Source organism: Parasteatoda tepidariorum, chromosome 6, assembly GCF_043381705.1.
Source record: "Parasteatoda tepidariorum isolate YZ-2023 chromosome 6, CAS_Ptep_4.0, whole genome shotgun sequence".
NCBI classification, from domain to species: domain Eukaryota; kingdom Metazoa; phylum Arthropoda; class Arachnida; order Araneae; family Theridiidae; genus Parasteatoda; species Parasteatoda tepidariorum.
The window spans coordinates 49,793,909-49,811,161 of NC_092209.1; the positions used below are offsets into that span (position 1 = coordinate 49,793,909).

Genomic DNA, 17,253 nt, shown 5'->3' on the forward strand with positions numbered 1-17,253 from the left:
GGATTGGCCAGCCAAATCCCCTGACCTGAATCCTATTGAACATGCTTGGGATGCTCTTGGGAGAGCTATTGCGATGCGCCAACCTCCCCCCAGAACCTTTCTGGAGTTAAAAATTGCTCTGGTGGAAGAATGGGAGGGTCTTCCACAAGTCCTCCTTAACTCCCTTATTAACAGCATGCATACTCGTTGTGCATGCTGTTTGTCTGTCAGGGGTAACCATACTAAATGCTAGAGGCAACGCACATTGTGCAAGCCTCACTTTTATTGTCATCTTTTATCTTTAAGTTCAGACTGCAATGGATTTATTGGCAATAGGTCTTGCCAGTGAATGGCACTTTCATTTTTGTTTTGCATACTTTATTATCATGGAATAAGGTATATCCATACCAAATTTTCATCACTTTATTATCATGGAATAAGGTATATACATACCAAATTTCCATCTCTTAATTTTGTCCACCAGTGTATTAGTTAGACCACTTAAAGATTCTAGGCATTTCAAAAAAATTTTATTATACCTTTAATGAAAAATATTTTCTTTTTTTTTAAATACTAGCTTTAAAAAATGTAAAGTTTTGGGTCTTGAATATTTTTATGTTTTGTTCAGTAAAAATGTCATTAAAACTTTTTTTCAGAAAACAACGTGAGTGTAATAATATTGCTTGTTTAAAAGCAGATGTTTGGATGCTTTGTTTGTTGAATCAAGTCACGCCGTCTCAGAAAGTACAAGAGTGACTATAAAAATAACCGTCTCGCAAGTGCATTTAGTAATAATATCGTAAGTTAATAATATTTCTGTATGTGACATGAAAAGTTATAGGTCTAAAACCATATTTATTTGTTATTGGAGCATTACTATTGAACAAAAAAAAACTAGAAGAGGGATTCATTATTAATAAATAATGTCAGGAAATTATCATAAAGTTAATTAAACGTGTAGAAACATTTACCAGTAAATGTTTTTTTGTTGCTCTTATTTAATGGACTTGTATTATTATATTTTATTTTGACTGTACGCAAGTTTGTATCTGAATGTAAATAAAAAAATAGTTTTAACTACAGTGACATTCAATATATTTTCGAAGTTATCCAGAACTATTTAAAACTATATTATTATTCCTATTATCCATTTCTATTATGTTTTTTTTTATAAATATTTTTGTTAAAATAAGAAGCAAAAATCATGACAGTTCTGTTCAAGATAACAATCTCATTCAAAATTTAAAAGTAAATCACTGAAAGAGGAATTCATTTGTTAATTTATAAATATACCACCGTATTCTCCAACATTTAATGATAAATATATTTAATTGCTCTTTTTATGGTAATCTAAAGAAAATTAAGTTAAATTTAGTTTTTTGATAAATTAAAGCTTGAGGAGCTTTCAGGTTTACAAAAGATTTTCTTCATTAATCCTTTTTATTTTAATTTTATTTAAAAGAAAGTTAAAATGTAAGGTATGTAAATTTTTACATCATTTTAAACAATGCATTGTTATGAGGCAAAATATAATTTGGTTTTGAATGAAATTGGTAAAATAGCTCTTGAAAAATTGAATTTTTGTGGATAAAACATATAAAAATTTTATTTTTTGGGAACTATTAGAATGATTTCGTTCAAATTTTATACTATGTCTTATTAAATTACATTCTTTATAATGATGTAAAAAAACATAAAATTTAAAAAATTTTTGATGAATTTTTAAATAAAATAATAATTATAAATATTTATTAAATATTATTTTTTTTGTATTTGTTTGAAATAATTGTTCTTGAAAAATTCATGAGGTATTACGAAAAAAGTAAATACGCAAAAAGTAAAGTTAACTTAAAGGGATTCAAACTTTGGATCCCTTTTCTAATTAAAAACTAGTACCATATCTTTCAGATTGTTGAAACCCTCATATTTTGAGGGTAAAGAATCCGAATCCATAAAAAAGATCATTTATCAAAAGATCAAACATCATTTATTCAGAGAAAGTGCATTTTTGTAGTTAATTTTAGAACTTTAACTATCGTCTGCACTAATGAATTAGCATATTTGAGGTCACCACCTTGAACTCTTTAAACTATTTAATCCTTTTAAGTAATTTAGTTTTAGTATGTGAAGTTGTGAAGATCCGATTACTATATTAAAAGTTATTAACGACACTATACACAGGTTCTCATTAAAGAGAACAATTTCTTTGTCAATTTCAAGGCAATTTAAGAAATAAATATCTGTAAAGTAAAAGAAAAATGTAAGTTTCAATTTAATAAATTGTAAACGATAGGAGAAATTTCGCCAAATGCGTCATTTCGAAGACAAACGAATCACTTAATATTTCTTATAAATAAACGCAGGTGACGCAGGATAACAGTGATATAGGAACCTAGGACTTTATTATTCAAAATAATGTACTTTTTTTTTATATAGTTTTTAAAATAATATTTCAGTTTTAATTTTTTAAGGGAAAGTAAGGTTACTGATTAAATAGAAAAGTATTTTAAATTAAAGTGATCTTTCGCAGAGAACCATGTTTACATATGAACAGAATTTGCCGAGTGAATTTAATACATGAATTATATTTGCAGCTACTTTATAACTACTTCGAAATAAGTATTTATGCATCATTTCTCAAACTCGGAAAACTGTGTTTTTAAAAATGATGTATAAAAACTCATTTCGAAATTTTTATATATAACTTTGTGATATTTTGGGCATCATAGTTGTAAAACGGAACAAAGTTATACAGTTAACCTGTAACCTTTTAAATTAGTAAGAGTAATTTATAATATATTATATTCTAACGTGAAATGAAGCAAATCATGTTATAAATAATAACGAGAAGCAAATTATTAAAAATGTTCTTTAATATATTTAGGGAAATTTTTCTATAAATTGATTAAATTCAATAAATTGAGAAATTTTCTCACCTGCAAAATTGTAGCTCATATCTAAGGGAACAATACAGCTACCGGGATATCCAAATCCTGAAGCACTTATAGCAATAATAATAAGTATCACATCCCACTTTGAATTATATTGAGCAATAGTCAAGCCAATCATGCACAGTGCAAATCCTACGCAGCCTAAAATAAATTAACTAATAAACAATAATTTTCTTAGGAATTGATAATAAAACAATAGACTTATTGACTGTTAAATATAATTCATGACATAATTGTAGTAAACATTTTTTTTCTATGGCTTCAAAATTAAATTTCTTATACATCAGGAACTATTAGATTGTATTGTTCAAAACAATGGAAATTTTTGAATTGACTCAATGCTTGAAGCATATTTTTTATAAGTATTAACTCTAAAAAAATTCGAAGAACCAATTAGACTGAAATTTATGGAATTTGACGAAACACAATCATGTTTTATACTATTGTTCCTGATTCCACTTCGAAATTCGGTTACGGTAGTACAATTTATTTAGTTTCTTTTCATACGCAGTTTCTTAAATAAAAAAATTATGAGATATCTGTGAATAAATCGTTTTGAATGGACTTACTTAGACTGTTGCAGATTTTACGAACGGTGCAAACAGTTGCATAGTTTCTTTTCACAGACCAATCTGATGCGTAACTTGATACCCAAATTATTATGACCTGTCCTATATATGGCAATGAGTTGAGGTATCCACTCTGTGAAAATCAAATATTCGTAAGATTTGCAAGATTTTTTTAACTTTCAGAAGTGATATAATAACTCCCGAAAATAGTAGGTGAAGCACGTACCTATTTAATATGGTTCAATGCATCCTCCACCTAGTATAAAGGTTTTCTGTGCTAGGTTACAACTTAAATTGTATTTAACTCCTTCTTCGAAATGTTCCTTAATTTAGACGTCCTTAAATACCTATGAAATTCTTAATCCTTAGCTGATTATTTAGATAAAAAAAATACCAAAGGTTTAGAGTTTAAGGATGTCGGGTTTATTTAAAAACTTCACCGTCAGAATGAAAAAAACATTCTTCACGAGGAATTAGAAGAAAAAAATTTTTTTTTGTTGAAAACTTTGCATTTAACTACAAAAATATTTTGCCTGAAGTGTATGTAAATTCCTTAAACCTTCTTTCTTAAGCAAATTCTTTTAGTTTAGGCAACAAAAGGTCTACAAGAAATTGATCTGAAAAATATAGTAAATCTATAGTAAATTTTTCATCTTCCCATTATCCAAAACAAAAAGATGCTTAAAGTACAAGGCTGAATCACGTTGCTTTCATTAAGAAAATTCCACCGTCAGAATGAAAGAAAATTCCGCACAAGGAATTAGAAAAAAAATTTTTTTTTGAGCATTTTACAGTTAACTACCAAACTACTTTGCATCAAGCGTAGGTAAATTCCTTAAACCCTGTTTCTTAAGCAAATTCGCAAAATTCGCAATTTAAGCAAAATAAAAATAAGATTTATGTAAATATTTAGGTGAAAAGTTACCGGTGTTAGTGTTTCTTAATGTGATTAATTTTATTGATTTTAACAAGTTTGTCTTTATTGCTTTTAACATTTAAAGCTTTAGCTCGTCATACCTATTTTAGAATTAACTTAAAAAAACTATTAAAATGGGTATAGAAGCAAATAACTAACATTAAAAAGTAGGCATGGAATACCAAATACGTTTAGTACTTGTAACAAGTGAAAAAGACTCAATGTGTTTGAGTCTTTCCTGAAACTACCTTAATTTCATAATTAATTTTGATGCAAACATAGTAAAAATGTGAATAGTAAATAGTAAAATAGTGAATAGTAAAAATACTTATGTTTAAAAAGAGCGAAATTTACTTCACAAGATTTATAGAAGTAATTAAGTTAGAAATTACAGTTGTAAGTATTTTTTCGTGTGATTATTTTTATCTATTTCAACACGTTTGTTTTTATTCCTTTTAACATTTAAAGTAACATTTAACTTCTACTGGTCTAACCTTTATTAAAATGACAAACAAATATCTATAGAATAGGTTTAGCAAGAAATAGATGAAATTAAATGATTAGGTATAGAATAACCAATACTTTCAGAACTTATAACAAGCACAAAAGACTCAATGCAATTAAATTTAAATAAAAATTTAAAGCAAATTTGTAAATTACTAAGATTTTTAACTAAAAAAACATACGTAATAGAAAAATAACATAGAAAGCAATTTTGATAAAACAAAATTGCAGTATTAACGTTTTAATGAAAAACAGTTTTTTACATGTTTTTATTATTCTGAATACAATACCTCGGTATTTGTGTATTGCATTATAGCTCCAATATAAATAGGATGAACAGACAAAAAGTAGAACATCAGCCAATATTGCCCAAACATACCCACAAAAACGGCCCATGTAGTTGAACTTGAGAATATCCTTTTCCAAGGGATAATTGAGTCCTTTAAGTGTGAAATATTAAGTTTCAATACATGTTTTCTTTAAAAACAGTTTATTTGATTATATCTTTTATATTAAAAGTAATTAACTCAACAGATTTTTAATCTGACCAAATGTTATAAAAAATGGCTGATTTTGATTTTAATAAGACTTATTAGAGAGCACCAAGCACATTTTAATATTGTTTAAGAGATTTTTGTAAACCTCCAACGAAACGTATAAATTGAAGTAATATTCTGAAACAGACGACGGATACGAGTCTATATCTTTTATAATTGATTTTGTTTTCTTAGCCATTAAAAAGCATCCAGTTTTAATCGGTTGTTTCCAGTATGTAGAGTAAAACTATGGGTACATAAAATGTCACGTCAGATAGAGTTCTTATATTTATTTATACTTACAATAATTTATCAAAAAAAGAGGATTCCGTGGTTGTGCCTGCTTATAATTATTTGATGAGTTTGTTGGTGCCTAGTTTACAATTCTGTTTCACAAATAAATATAAAATCTTACTTATTCAATAAGAAATTATTATTTCTGTTACTAGTCCTGCTTCATGATTATTATTAATAATTTTCTTTTTTACTCTTAAATTTTGTGACTGTTTTGCAATTTTTACATAATTTTTGATACGTAACAATTAAATATATTTTTTGCTTAAATTAAATAATGTGTAAAACGTAATTAAGTAATATGTAAAAAATTATTTGCAAAAGAATTAGTGTTTTAGAAATTTTCTTCTGCTTAAGAAGTAATAGAATTTAATAAATAAATTGCAATCTATTTCAGAAAATAAAATAAATATACTATACAAAATTTATCTAATTCAGTAAACGGTCTACTCACTTCAGTAAAATTTCTTTCATTATAAATATCCCTTTTAGATAAATTAAAAAACTTTTAGATTTACGTCAAAAAATATAGATAATACACTATTCATTCAATTTTTGAAATATTATATTTAATGTAGTTAATAAAAAGCATTTACCATGAATTATAAATTGTTATTTTATTTGGAAAAATTTATATGGAGGTTTGAATAACATTATAAAAATTATGTATTGCAAATATTTTGCAATTTTCTTGAAGTAAAAAATGTGACTTATTTAATTTGAATGTCAATGACATATTAAATTAACAAAACTGACGATTCTCTTCTTAATTTAATTAAATACGTCTTCTTAATACTGATATTTTTTCTTAAATAAAAATTAATTAAATGTAGATGACAGATATTTATTGCCTTAAATTCTCTGAAAAGTAGATATTTTGAAAAAATGAAACTGTGTTATTGTTTATCTTGATTTATACAGCTTATGATGTCTTACTTTTTCTGTAGGTGTTGATTCTCTATAACTGATTATGTATTTCAATTCTGAGATCAGAATAGATTTATCCTCTTCTGGTGAATTAGATAAATAAGTATAAATAAACAACGTCAAGATCATACCACAAAATCCTGTAGGGAAAAATATGTAAGTTAAAATATTGTATGACAGAAAGTTAAGAAACATGTGAAAAATCTATTTAAAAAAAAAAGCTCATCGGTCAGAAAAAATATCATCCCTAGAGAATTGAGCGATATATCTACAGCTGGAGGTGGGTTTGTGGTGGTTTGGGGCTGTTTGTATTATTTTGAATTGTGTTCGTTTATTGAGGCAAACACTAACACGGACCAACATGTTTATTCTAACATACTGGGCGAACAAGGGTAGTATTTCAGTCAACATCTCTAAGAAGAACTTATTATTGGCTATCATACTTTTCAAGATGAATACAGAAAAATAAATTGCACTTGGAAATATTTGACAGGTTTTGTGAACACACGCCCAATTCTATTTCGTTTTTCCAGCAAAACCACCTGATTCGAACTCCATAGAAACCGGGGCGCGTGTTGGAACATAAATTAACAAATTCATAAATTGTTGGACTTGCACGATCAAATCTTTAGCGAGTAAATAATACTGGATTCTATATACTTGCAAAAAATTGTAAACTCATTTGTTATTAAATTATGATTATTCCTAGGATTGATTTTTTTCTCTATGGAGCTTATTTAACAGAGATTTGTAATTTAACAAATCTATCTGATAAATTAATAAAGTTCGATCACGAATTTTGTAACTAATATTGCACATGATGCAAGTAATTTTTTTTCTCCATTGAGTTTATTGAACAGAGATTTGTAATTTAACAAATCTATCCGATAAATTAATAAAGTTCGACCATGAATTTTATAATTAATATTGCACAGGATGCATGTATATTTTTTTCTCTACTGAGCTTATTTAACAGAGATTTGTAATTTAACAAATCTACCTGATAAATTAATAAAGTTCGATCACGAATTTTGTAACTAATATTGCACATGATGCAAGTAATTTTTTTTTCTCCATTGAGTTTATTGAACAGAGATTTGTAATTTAACAAATCTACCCGATAAATTAATAAAGTTCGACCATGAATTTTATAATTAATATTGCACAGGATGCATGTATATTTTTTTCTCTACTGAGCTTATTTAACAGAGATTTGTAATTTAAAAAATCCATCCGGAAAATTAATAAAGTTCGACCATGAATTTTATAACTAATATTGCACATGATGCATGCATATTTTTTTCTCCATTGAGCTTATTTAACAGAGATTTTGTAATTTAACCAAGATACCTGACAAATTAATATAGTTCGACTATAAATTTTATAACTAATATTACACATGATGCATGCATATTTTTTTCTCAATTGAGTTTATTTAACAGAGATTTTAAAATTTAATAAATCTATCCGACAAATTAATAAATGTCGACTAATAATTTCATAAAAATTATTGCACATGAAGCATGTATATATTTTTTCCCATTGAGCTTGTTTAACAGAAATTTTGTAATTTAACAAATATATCTGATAATTTAATATACTCGGATTAAAAATTTTATAGCGCATGATGCATGTATATTGTTCTCTCCATTGAGCTTATTTAACAGAGATTTTGTAATTTAACAAATATATCTGATAATTTAATATACTCGGATTAAAAATTTTATAGCGCATGATGCATGTATATTGTTCTCTCCATTGAGCTTGTTTAACAGAAATTTTGTAATTTAACAAATATATCTGATAATTTAATATACTCGGATTAAAAATTTTATAGCGCATGATGCATGTATATTGTTCTCTCCATTGAGCTTATTTAACAGAGATTTTGTAATTTTGCAAATATATCCGACAAATTAATAAAGTTCGACTAAGAATTTTATAACTAAAATTGCACATGATGATATAGAACAATAACGATAGTATATATTAGTTTAGATAATATTGATAAAATAACATTGATGCCTTAAAATTTCAGCCTGGCATATGTTCTGTTTTTTTTTTCTCCAAAATTTAGAGATGTTCTTGAAAATACACAAGCTTAAATAGAGGTTAATATTATTTGCTTCTGAAAATTACGTTTTGTTGTAACATTCGCAATGTCACTTGCATTAGTTGCATTTTTCTATTGAATTTGCCGTATATATTTTGAGAAATTTTAAAAATTCCGATTCAAAAATTTTACATTTTCATTTTTAATTGAAAATTTTAATGAAAAATGCATTTTTTATAAATAGACATGTAATAAGACAAAAAAATAGATACGACAATGAAATTTAAAAATTACTAACGTGTTGTGGTATAAAATAAGGTTTCTTTTCGGTTCTGTGAACTGAAATGAAATTAAATTCCAAATTTTTCTGCAGATCTGTTAAATTTAACAGCTTGGCTAATTAAACTTATTTAACTTAAAAATTCACTCATACTTTTAATAGTTCTCAAAATTTCAGTAAAACTGGTGCTACGTAAAATCAGAATATCAGTACCTCAATGTTGTGTTAAATGGAACTATATTTTGACTGAAGTTTAATCTAAGTTGATGGAACTATATTTTCATACAATAAAATTTAGAAAGGAATAACTTGCACGATAATATGAGTTAAATTGATTGGATCGAAATTATTATGATTACATAGAATCATTATTATGGTTCAAAGCGTTCTAAAATTCCTATTAGTGCACCAAAAAGAAAATCAAATTAGACAATGTTGGTACGATAAATATTGGTAAACTCAAATAATTTGACTTTACAAATTTTACGAAATCATTAATTTTCAGTTGAAAAAGTAAATGAGAATGTAATTTAATAATTTAAGGAATTATACTCTGTAAAAATTCAAAGTATCAACGTTACGAAAAAATAAATATGTCTAAATTTACACTAACCAAAGAGATAAAATACTGAAGGCCAACCACCAAAATAATTACTATCACATAAGGCACCAGATAGAAAACCTCCAATAATTGCCCCAGCTGGATATCCTGACATGGATACACTTGAGAGAAAGGCTTTCTCGGGTATAGGAAACCATTGTGCCATTATGCAGCTAACTGCTGGTTGAATAAAGCCCTAAAAGATTAATAAATTTTTTAAATTATTTTTTTAATAATATTTTTCATGCAAAGTATTATTTATTACTTAGTTTCTAAACATTCATGCAATTAGTCAGAGTTTTTTTTAAAAATAAGATATGTTGTGACGATAAACGACCCAGCGCTTCATAAAATAAACAAGTCTATCGAGGTTGGGTGATTACCTTCAGTCGCGACAGATAACTCACCACTGTGTTGACAAGTAAATTAATGGTTTTGTCTATCATCGACATTGCTAGATTCTCTTCCGCAATTGGTAAACCTAAACTACAGAAAAACACAACTCTCTAAGCCAGTGTTTCTTAACCTTTTTGGTACAATGGACCCCTTTTAAAATTTTTTAAGAAGTCACGGACCACCCCCCTGTGAAAAAAATAATTGCAAAAAACATCAATTATTAGAAGGGAATAAAGGGAAATGGCATCCATAATGGTGATATCAGGCCCTTGAATTAAAAGACTTATATTGTTCATGCGGTTAAAAATATCTGCCAGGTAAGCCAATTTATATGTAAAATACTTTTTTTTGTTGAAATATTATCAGGGATGAGATTAGCCAAAACGCAAAAAAGCTGAATTTCCACGATAGTAAATTTTACGCAAGCGCAACCCTTTAATAATAAATTCCAGACAGTTTCAGTTAATAAATAATGTGTAGACATACAATTGAGTACTAATCTATTATTACAAAAACGATTACATTGATACTTAACATTTAGTGAAAAAAAAAATTACCAATTGAAAAAATAAAGCTGGAAATTATATTTTTCCTCAGTTCACATAAGAGACAATTACTACTTGAAAAACTACCTGGTTTAGCAAATTAAAACTACTGAGAATATACATTAATATTTCATTTCTTTTAATAAATACTGTTATGTGATTTATAGCAAATATATCAGTAATATTACTTTTTAAATTATATTGGGAAAAAAAAACTTTAACAATGAACCAAATCATTATGTTCATGTTATAGTCTAATCTAACTACAGCCCTTTGAAACATATCAATAACAGTGAAGTAGAAATATATAGTAACTCCTTAACATACAAAAATTGGTATTTTAGTTTGAAAAATTACATGACAATCAGCAACTGTTTAGATAATTGTTTTTTATTTGATAAGAATTTTGCATTTTATAGCATAAATAACAGCAATTACAAATAAAATTTTGATGATGAGTTAACTCTTTTAACTATTAACTCTTTTTCCAACAAAAAAAAATTAAATTGAATCCCTTTTTAAGTTATTGCTTTTGTTTCCTATATCTTTTATGTTTGCTATATTTAGTCGTTAGTCCATTTTCAAACATTTTGTGACAAATCCTATTTTTTCTTCTTTGCTAGCACAGAATGTAAGTTTTGAATATATTCCCTTCCAGTTTCTCTGATGTTGTAACACTTACATATACATACTAATAATCGTCGTTAGAAAAACAGTCACTTTTATAGTAACTAATTTTTAAAAAAAATTTACTTCTTACAAGAATCGCGAGAGTTGATCTTAAAATTGTGTGAATATGAATAACAATTATGGATTTTGAAATCACATGAATATGAAACTAGATATACGATTTTGAAAATGAGAAAATACAAACTGGGATATAGAATTTTTAAAACGCGTAAATACAAATCCCGATTCATAATTTTTAGATCGCGTAAATACGAATCATGATGCGTAATTTTTAGATTGCATAAATAAGAATTATGATGCATAATTTTTAGAATGCGTGAATGCGAATCCCAATGCCTTATTTTAAAATCACGTATAAATGAAAATCAATGTTTGATATTATAAACAGCATGAGCAAATCAAGACATTGAATTTTAAACTTGCGGGAATACGAATCGCTTCATAGGTTTTTAAAAAGGCGTAAATACGAAGCACGACGTACAATATTCAAATCGCGTGAATAAGAATCTCAACACGCAAATATGAAAAGCTATGTTTGATATTAAAATCGTGTGAATAAGAATCGAGATATTGGCAGACTCCAGGCTTGGGACCTCTAAATGGCTTGTCAGAAACAGCGTCGTTTGAACTACAAAAATCGGATCTATCTGGAGGGCGGGTAAAAAATTCGGAAAATCTTATCTGCTGCGAGTAAAAGGGGAGAAAATAGCTAAAATAAGTAAAAATGAGAAAGGATTGGTAGCTATGTAGTTTGAATTTTCTGTTTCTCTTTGAAAATCGGTGAATTTTCTGAAAAAGCGGAATACTTATAAAAAAAAATGAAATTTTTTAGAAAATCTGAATTTTTGATAAAAAAAGCTGAAATTTAAGAGATAAAAGTGAAAAAAGCGGAAATCCGCTAAAAAGCGGAAAAATCTCATTCCTGAATATTCGAAGAGTAGGTTATTTTTTTCTTCTAGAAAAAGTGATACTTCTGTCTTCATAAATATTTGTTTCAAAACCTGCTCTCATGACAGTCAGCGCACTTCCATGATTAGACGCTGTACGATGATTAGAAGCTGTACTTCTAATAAAATTCACAGTTTTGATAACTATTGATAATACTTCTCTTAAGCTGGTTTAAAGAGTTTTTGTAGCCAGTGCATGTCTATGTAAAAAAAAAGGAAAAAAAATTAGCATACGTGCGAACTTTTACGCATTTGGTGTAAAATTTTATATCTATATTTGAAATGGTAGTAAAATATATGCTTTCTATGTATTCCTTGCATTTATAAACCTAATTTTTAATATTTTTAATCTACCACTATTTTTAAGAAAATTATACATATATAAATTAATATGCAATACTATTGTTGTAATCCGCATAAGCTTGTTCAAAATGCAGCGAATGTTACTGCCTAAAATTGCATTTCAAATTTAAATTTACTACCACTGGGGAAAATCATCCTTGAAGGGATTGAAAGTTGGAAGGTATGAATGAGTAACAAGATCATTAGGAGACTCTTTTTTAACCAACAGGGCAAAACCAGATTTATTGCCAAGCATCGCAGGTGCTCCATCTGTACAAAGTGAATGAAGTTTTTCTTTCCAGTCGAAGTCGTGTTTAGTAAAGAAAACATTTAACATTATTAAGACATCAACTGCCTTTGTAGTTTGCAAAAGCGACTCACAAAATAAGAATTCCTCTTTGATAGTATCAAGAGATAAATAACGAACAAAAACAAGAAGTTGACTACAATTCAAGATGCGTGTAGTTTCATCCAGTTGTATACTAAAGAAAAATGACGATGCTTTCAATTCAACGATGATCTGTTTCAAGATATTGCAAGAAATTTTGACTATTCTTGAATGTATCACATCATTTGACAATGGAATAGCCTCAAGTTTTTTTCTCTGTTCCAGTTCACAAACTAATTCAACCATTTCCAGCGCACATGGCTTAATTAACGTCTCTCCAATACTATGCGGTTTCTTGCTTTTTGCAATACGATATGCAACTGTGAGAGATGCCTCAACCAGAGGTTTTCGTGGAATACCAAATCCAAGTTTGGTTAATGTTCCAGATTTCAAAAACTGGCAAATTTCTTCTTAGCAAAAAATTCTAGATCTAGTAACCTGGACAAGGTGTCAAATGTACGTAGCTTGATAGGGGATTATAAAAATAGCACAGCAGACGTCCTCAGGGGGGTGCCCCTGATGGTGCAAACTTAAAGCCGGTTAGTGGAGGATGATATAAATATGACAGGGATATTAGAGGGCTGTGTGCAGTCCGCACTGAATTTGGGGTATCTCGATCACCTAGTTTCAAATGCGTATAAATTTTCACTTTTTAGCAACAACAAAAAAAAAATCTATGTTATTTAAATATTATTGATCAAAACGTTTTAAAAATTAGGAGTAGTTGACGAACCCCCAAAATATGACCGATGGACCCCTAAGGGGTCCATGAACCACAGGTTAAGAAACCCTGCTCTAAGCGATACGCGATTTAGATATAGATGGCAGCATCACACATCTCACTGCTCCATTTATCGTCTTTCGTTACGACAAGCTTTAGTTTTCTCCATCTCTTAATCTAGATGACATGACTGAAAAGTTATATTCTACGACTTATATTCTACGACGCACCTCTTTATTAATGCATACTACCGCATCAGGAAACGTCATGGCCTTCTTTTTATTAAACCATTTTCTCCACTCAGCTTTCTGAAAGACGGTAGCGTAGCGACACAAATAACTACACTTCATTACTATATATTTTTCCACGCGCATATCTCAATATTAGTGCAAACTATGAAAGTAAATAAATTTCATAAATTGAGAATTTAATATGAATCTTTATGTTCTGAAGTACCCCCAAATAACACTAACTAAACCCAAAAATGAACCAGGATGGTTTTGTTGTTAAGTTACTAAGCTGTCACTGAGCGAGACTGCGATTGGGCTTAATTAGCTTTAGATTAATGGATACCAGCTTGTTTGAGAAATGAAGATGTTTGCTGCAAAATGTTGACCGCATTATGATCTTTAAACTTTGAACACTTAACCTCCAGAGCTGATAAACTGGTCTTATCGGGAATGTTTTATATGTAAGTAATACATTTGAAAAGCTTAGTGACAAAATCAGTTTCTGAAAAATTCAAAGAGGATATAATGATCCACTAGTTTAAAGAGTGAATAAACGTATAAAAAGGCAATAACGGAACCTAAATTTACCATCTATAACCGTCTTATGTCCGAATAAAATAATTTTCAACACAGCCGAGCATAACATGTTGTAAAACTTGGAATATGGATTTCTTAATATATCACTTATCATGCTCTGCTACAAAGCTCTTCAAGTGTAAACATCATGGAATACAGAGACAGAATAAATTTGACTGTGTAGAGATTTAAACTAAAAAGTTTGATTAGAATTTACGTGTGCTAAGCCTTTGACAAGTTGCATTCCCAGAAGAACGTAAGCACCCCAAGTCGATGCCAGTGGTGACAGTATATTGCTTATTGAAGCACATCCTAAGCTAAATAAGAGGATTTCCTTTGCTCCAACAGTTTCAGACAATCGCCCACCAGGTATGTTTGTTAACACAAATCCTAAGAAGCTGGCGCTCATGATATGGCCCTGAGTTTCTGCATCCCACAAGACTTGGTTTCCTATAACCTGAGAATAATTAAAATATTATATTTAGGTTTCTTTGCATTGTTTTTTCCTAATAACCAAACATTTTTAAAGTTGCATTTATTATATATATATNTATATATATATATATATATATATATATATGTGTGTGTGGTGTGTGTGCGTGTGTGTGTAAGCTATTGTCTATGAAGCTATTGTGTAATATATTTACTATTATCTTTTTTCAACTTATCGAAACGGAAAGCCTGCAAAGGATTCCTAACTAAGTCTCGTGATTTCAAAACCATTGTGAATAATACTTCTTTACATGCTGGGTGTTTCACGAAGACCTCTCTCAAAACATAATTTCAAAATCATTGCCCAGAATGAAGAGAACAAACGTGTAAGCTGTCCCAAACTAACATTCTACAAAAAAATTGAAACTTGACCAATCAAAATTCTGAAAAGCGGTTGCCCAAAGCATCTAAATCTGACGAATTGCGTCAAAGCTCAAAAATGCTTTGAATAAGAAGATTCTGCAAATTTGTCAGGTTTTGTTCGCTACCGTATGCAAGATTTGTAGCAATTACGCATCCGCATGTTCTTTATTCCACTTATATTAAAATTTTATTGGTGTAGTTTTACAAAACTACAAGCACATTGTTCTTAGTTGTTAATACTGTTTGCTGCTTAAGCGAAATAATTACATGAGTATGTTGCATATTGATCAAGAAAAACGCAATAAAAATGAAGATGGTAGATTCATTATCACAAAATGTTAATATGAATCGTGTGATTTTACAACGATTGGTTGATTTAATAAAAAAATGTTTTATTGGTTTTAATTTAAAGTTATGGTTGTTTAAATAAAATGATCTATAGGAAACTAAACTTTTTTAAGTTATTTGAATATACTTACTGTAATTATACAATTTAGTTGGAAGACGTTTAACTTCCTTAACACTCCCGTCCATTGTAAATTATTGTTTTGATTTTGTGGATGACGTTACGATGATATCCCACTACGTTTACGTTTTTAAGTTATATGTTTCTGCAGAATCTCTAATTTTTATTCACGCTAGTTAGATATTTTATCACGGGCGCATGCGTATTTCACCAGAAAAATGCTTTTAAAGTGCGAATGTGCAATTACTTCAAATCTCACGTACGGAAGCTCTAATATTCACTCTCTAATATTCACCTCTAAAATTTTCTCCGCCTACTGCGGCAATTAAACTGGTTTTGATGCTTCAGATTTCGATAACGAGTTTTTTCAACGTGTATAAGTTTATGTCTCAGTTATCGTCAAAATTCTAAAAATATATATTTTTGATGATCTTTACGGAACTGTATATTTCGGTTATATTATAATCTTTGTAAGTAGAATATTTATTTAAATTTCTCATTCACTCCACTTTTACCATTTTTGTTACCATGGCATCCACAAATCTCGCTTGATCTCGGCGCCAGTACGTTTCAGTAAGAAATTGGAATAAGAAACAAACCGTTGATACTCTGGTTACTACTTTAAAACTGATACTCATATGTTACTGAAGTATGCTTACAGAAGTTGTTAAAGTTGCCTTATAAATATTTTAGCATTATTATTTTGTGGTGAAAAGCAATTCTAGCAGCTAAAATAGTGTTCAGTTCAGATGATACTAACGCTTTTAAGTAGCTGTAGATATTGTAGATAACCATCCTTTACTGTCTCCAGTCTGTATTGTCTGCATACGAGTACTATTCATCATCCTGCGTTCTGTGCATCATCAGACAGCACTGAGCTGATCAAATTCCTTATTCAGATATCAGTGCAGAGCCCAAAATACAGTGAATTTAACACCATTTTGTAAAAACGAATCAAATTATTACCGAGTTGAAAAATGGTGAATAACAAACGAAATCAACTACTATGATCAAAGGAACTACAATGAGCTTCAGATACATCTTAACTGACGTGTGAATAAAAAGAGTGGCGATGCTGTCTATCACATCTTTCTCTAGAAAATATTGCCTAGAAACGCCGACTTTACTTACAAGGAGCATAATTCTCGACAAGGATTATTCTTAAATAATTAAGATAAGGTAATTTAATGAAATGATGGAATTAACATTTGATAAATTCGTTGTCAATTCTCGATACACGCATGATGTTATTTCAGTGCAATTAACACGTGATGCTAAGATGTCGAAAACGGAACATTTCAATTGAAAAAACAAACTATAATATATCGAAAAAAAAATATGTTATCGTGTCAAACAAGTTATAATTTTTGTAGATTTTGAAAAGTATAAAATATCTAAAAAATATTCGTAGCTCAATAAATAAATTAGAAAAGTTTAACCTTTGGTAAAAATATATATATATATATATATATATATATATATATATA

At 28.6% G+C, this 17,253-nt stretch overlaps 1 protein-coding gene across 1 annotated transcript in view; it reads right to left on the reverse strand.

Annotated features, from left to right (window-relative positions):
• LOC107443282 (uncharacterized) overlaps positions 1-17,253 on the reverse strand; it is a 55,656-nt gene that overhangs the window by 34,385 nt on the left and 4,018 nt on the right. Inside the window, exons 4-9 of the mRNA XM_016057098.3 lie at positions 14,663-14,902; positions 9,623-9,806; positions 6,686-6,816; positions 5,210-5,359; positions 3,500-3,632; positions 2,916-3,071 (exon numbers count right to left, since the gene is read on the reverse strand). Coding sequence (XP_015912584.2) covers positions 2,916-3,071; positions 3,500-3,632; positions 5,210-5,359; positions 6,686-6,816; positions 9,623-9,806; positions 14,663-14,902 — 994 coding nt within the window. The remainder of the gene's footprint in view (positions 1-2,915; positions 3,072-3,499; positions 3,633-5,209; positions 5,360-6,685; positions 6,817-9,622; positions 9,807-14,662; positions 14,903-17,253) is intronic.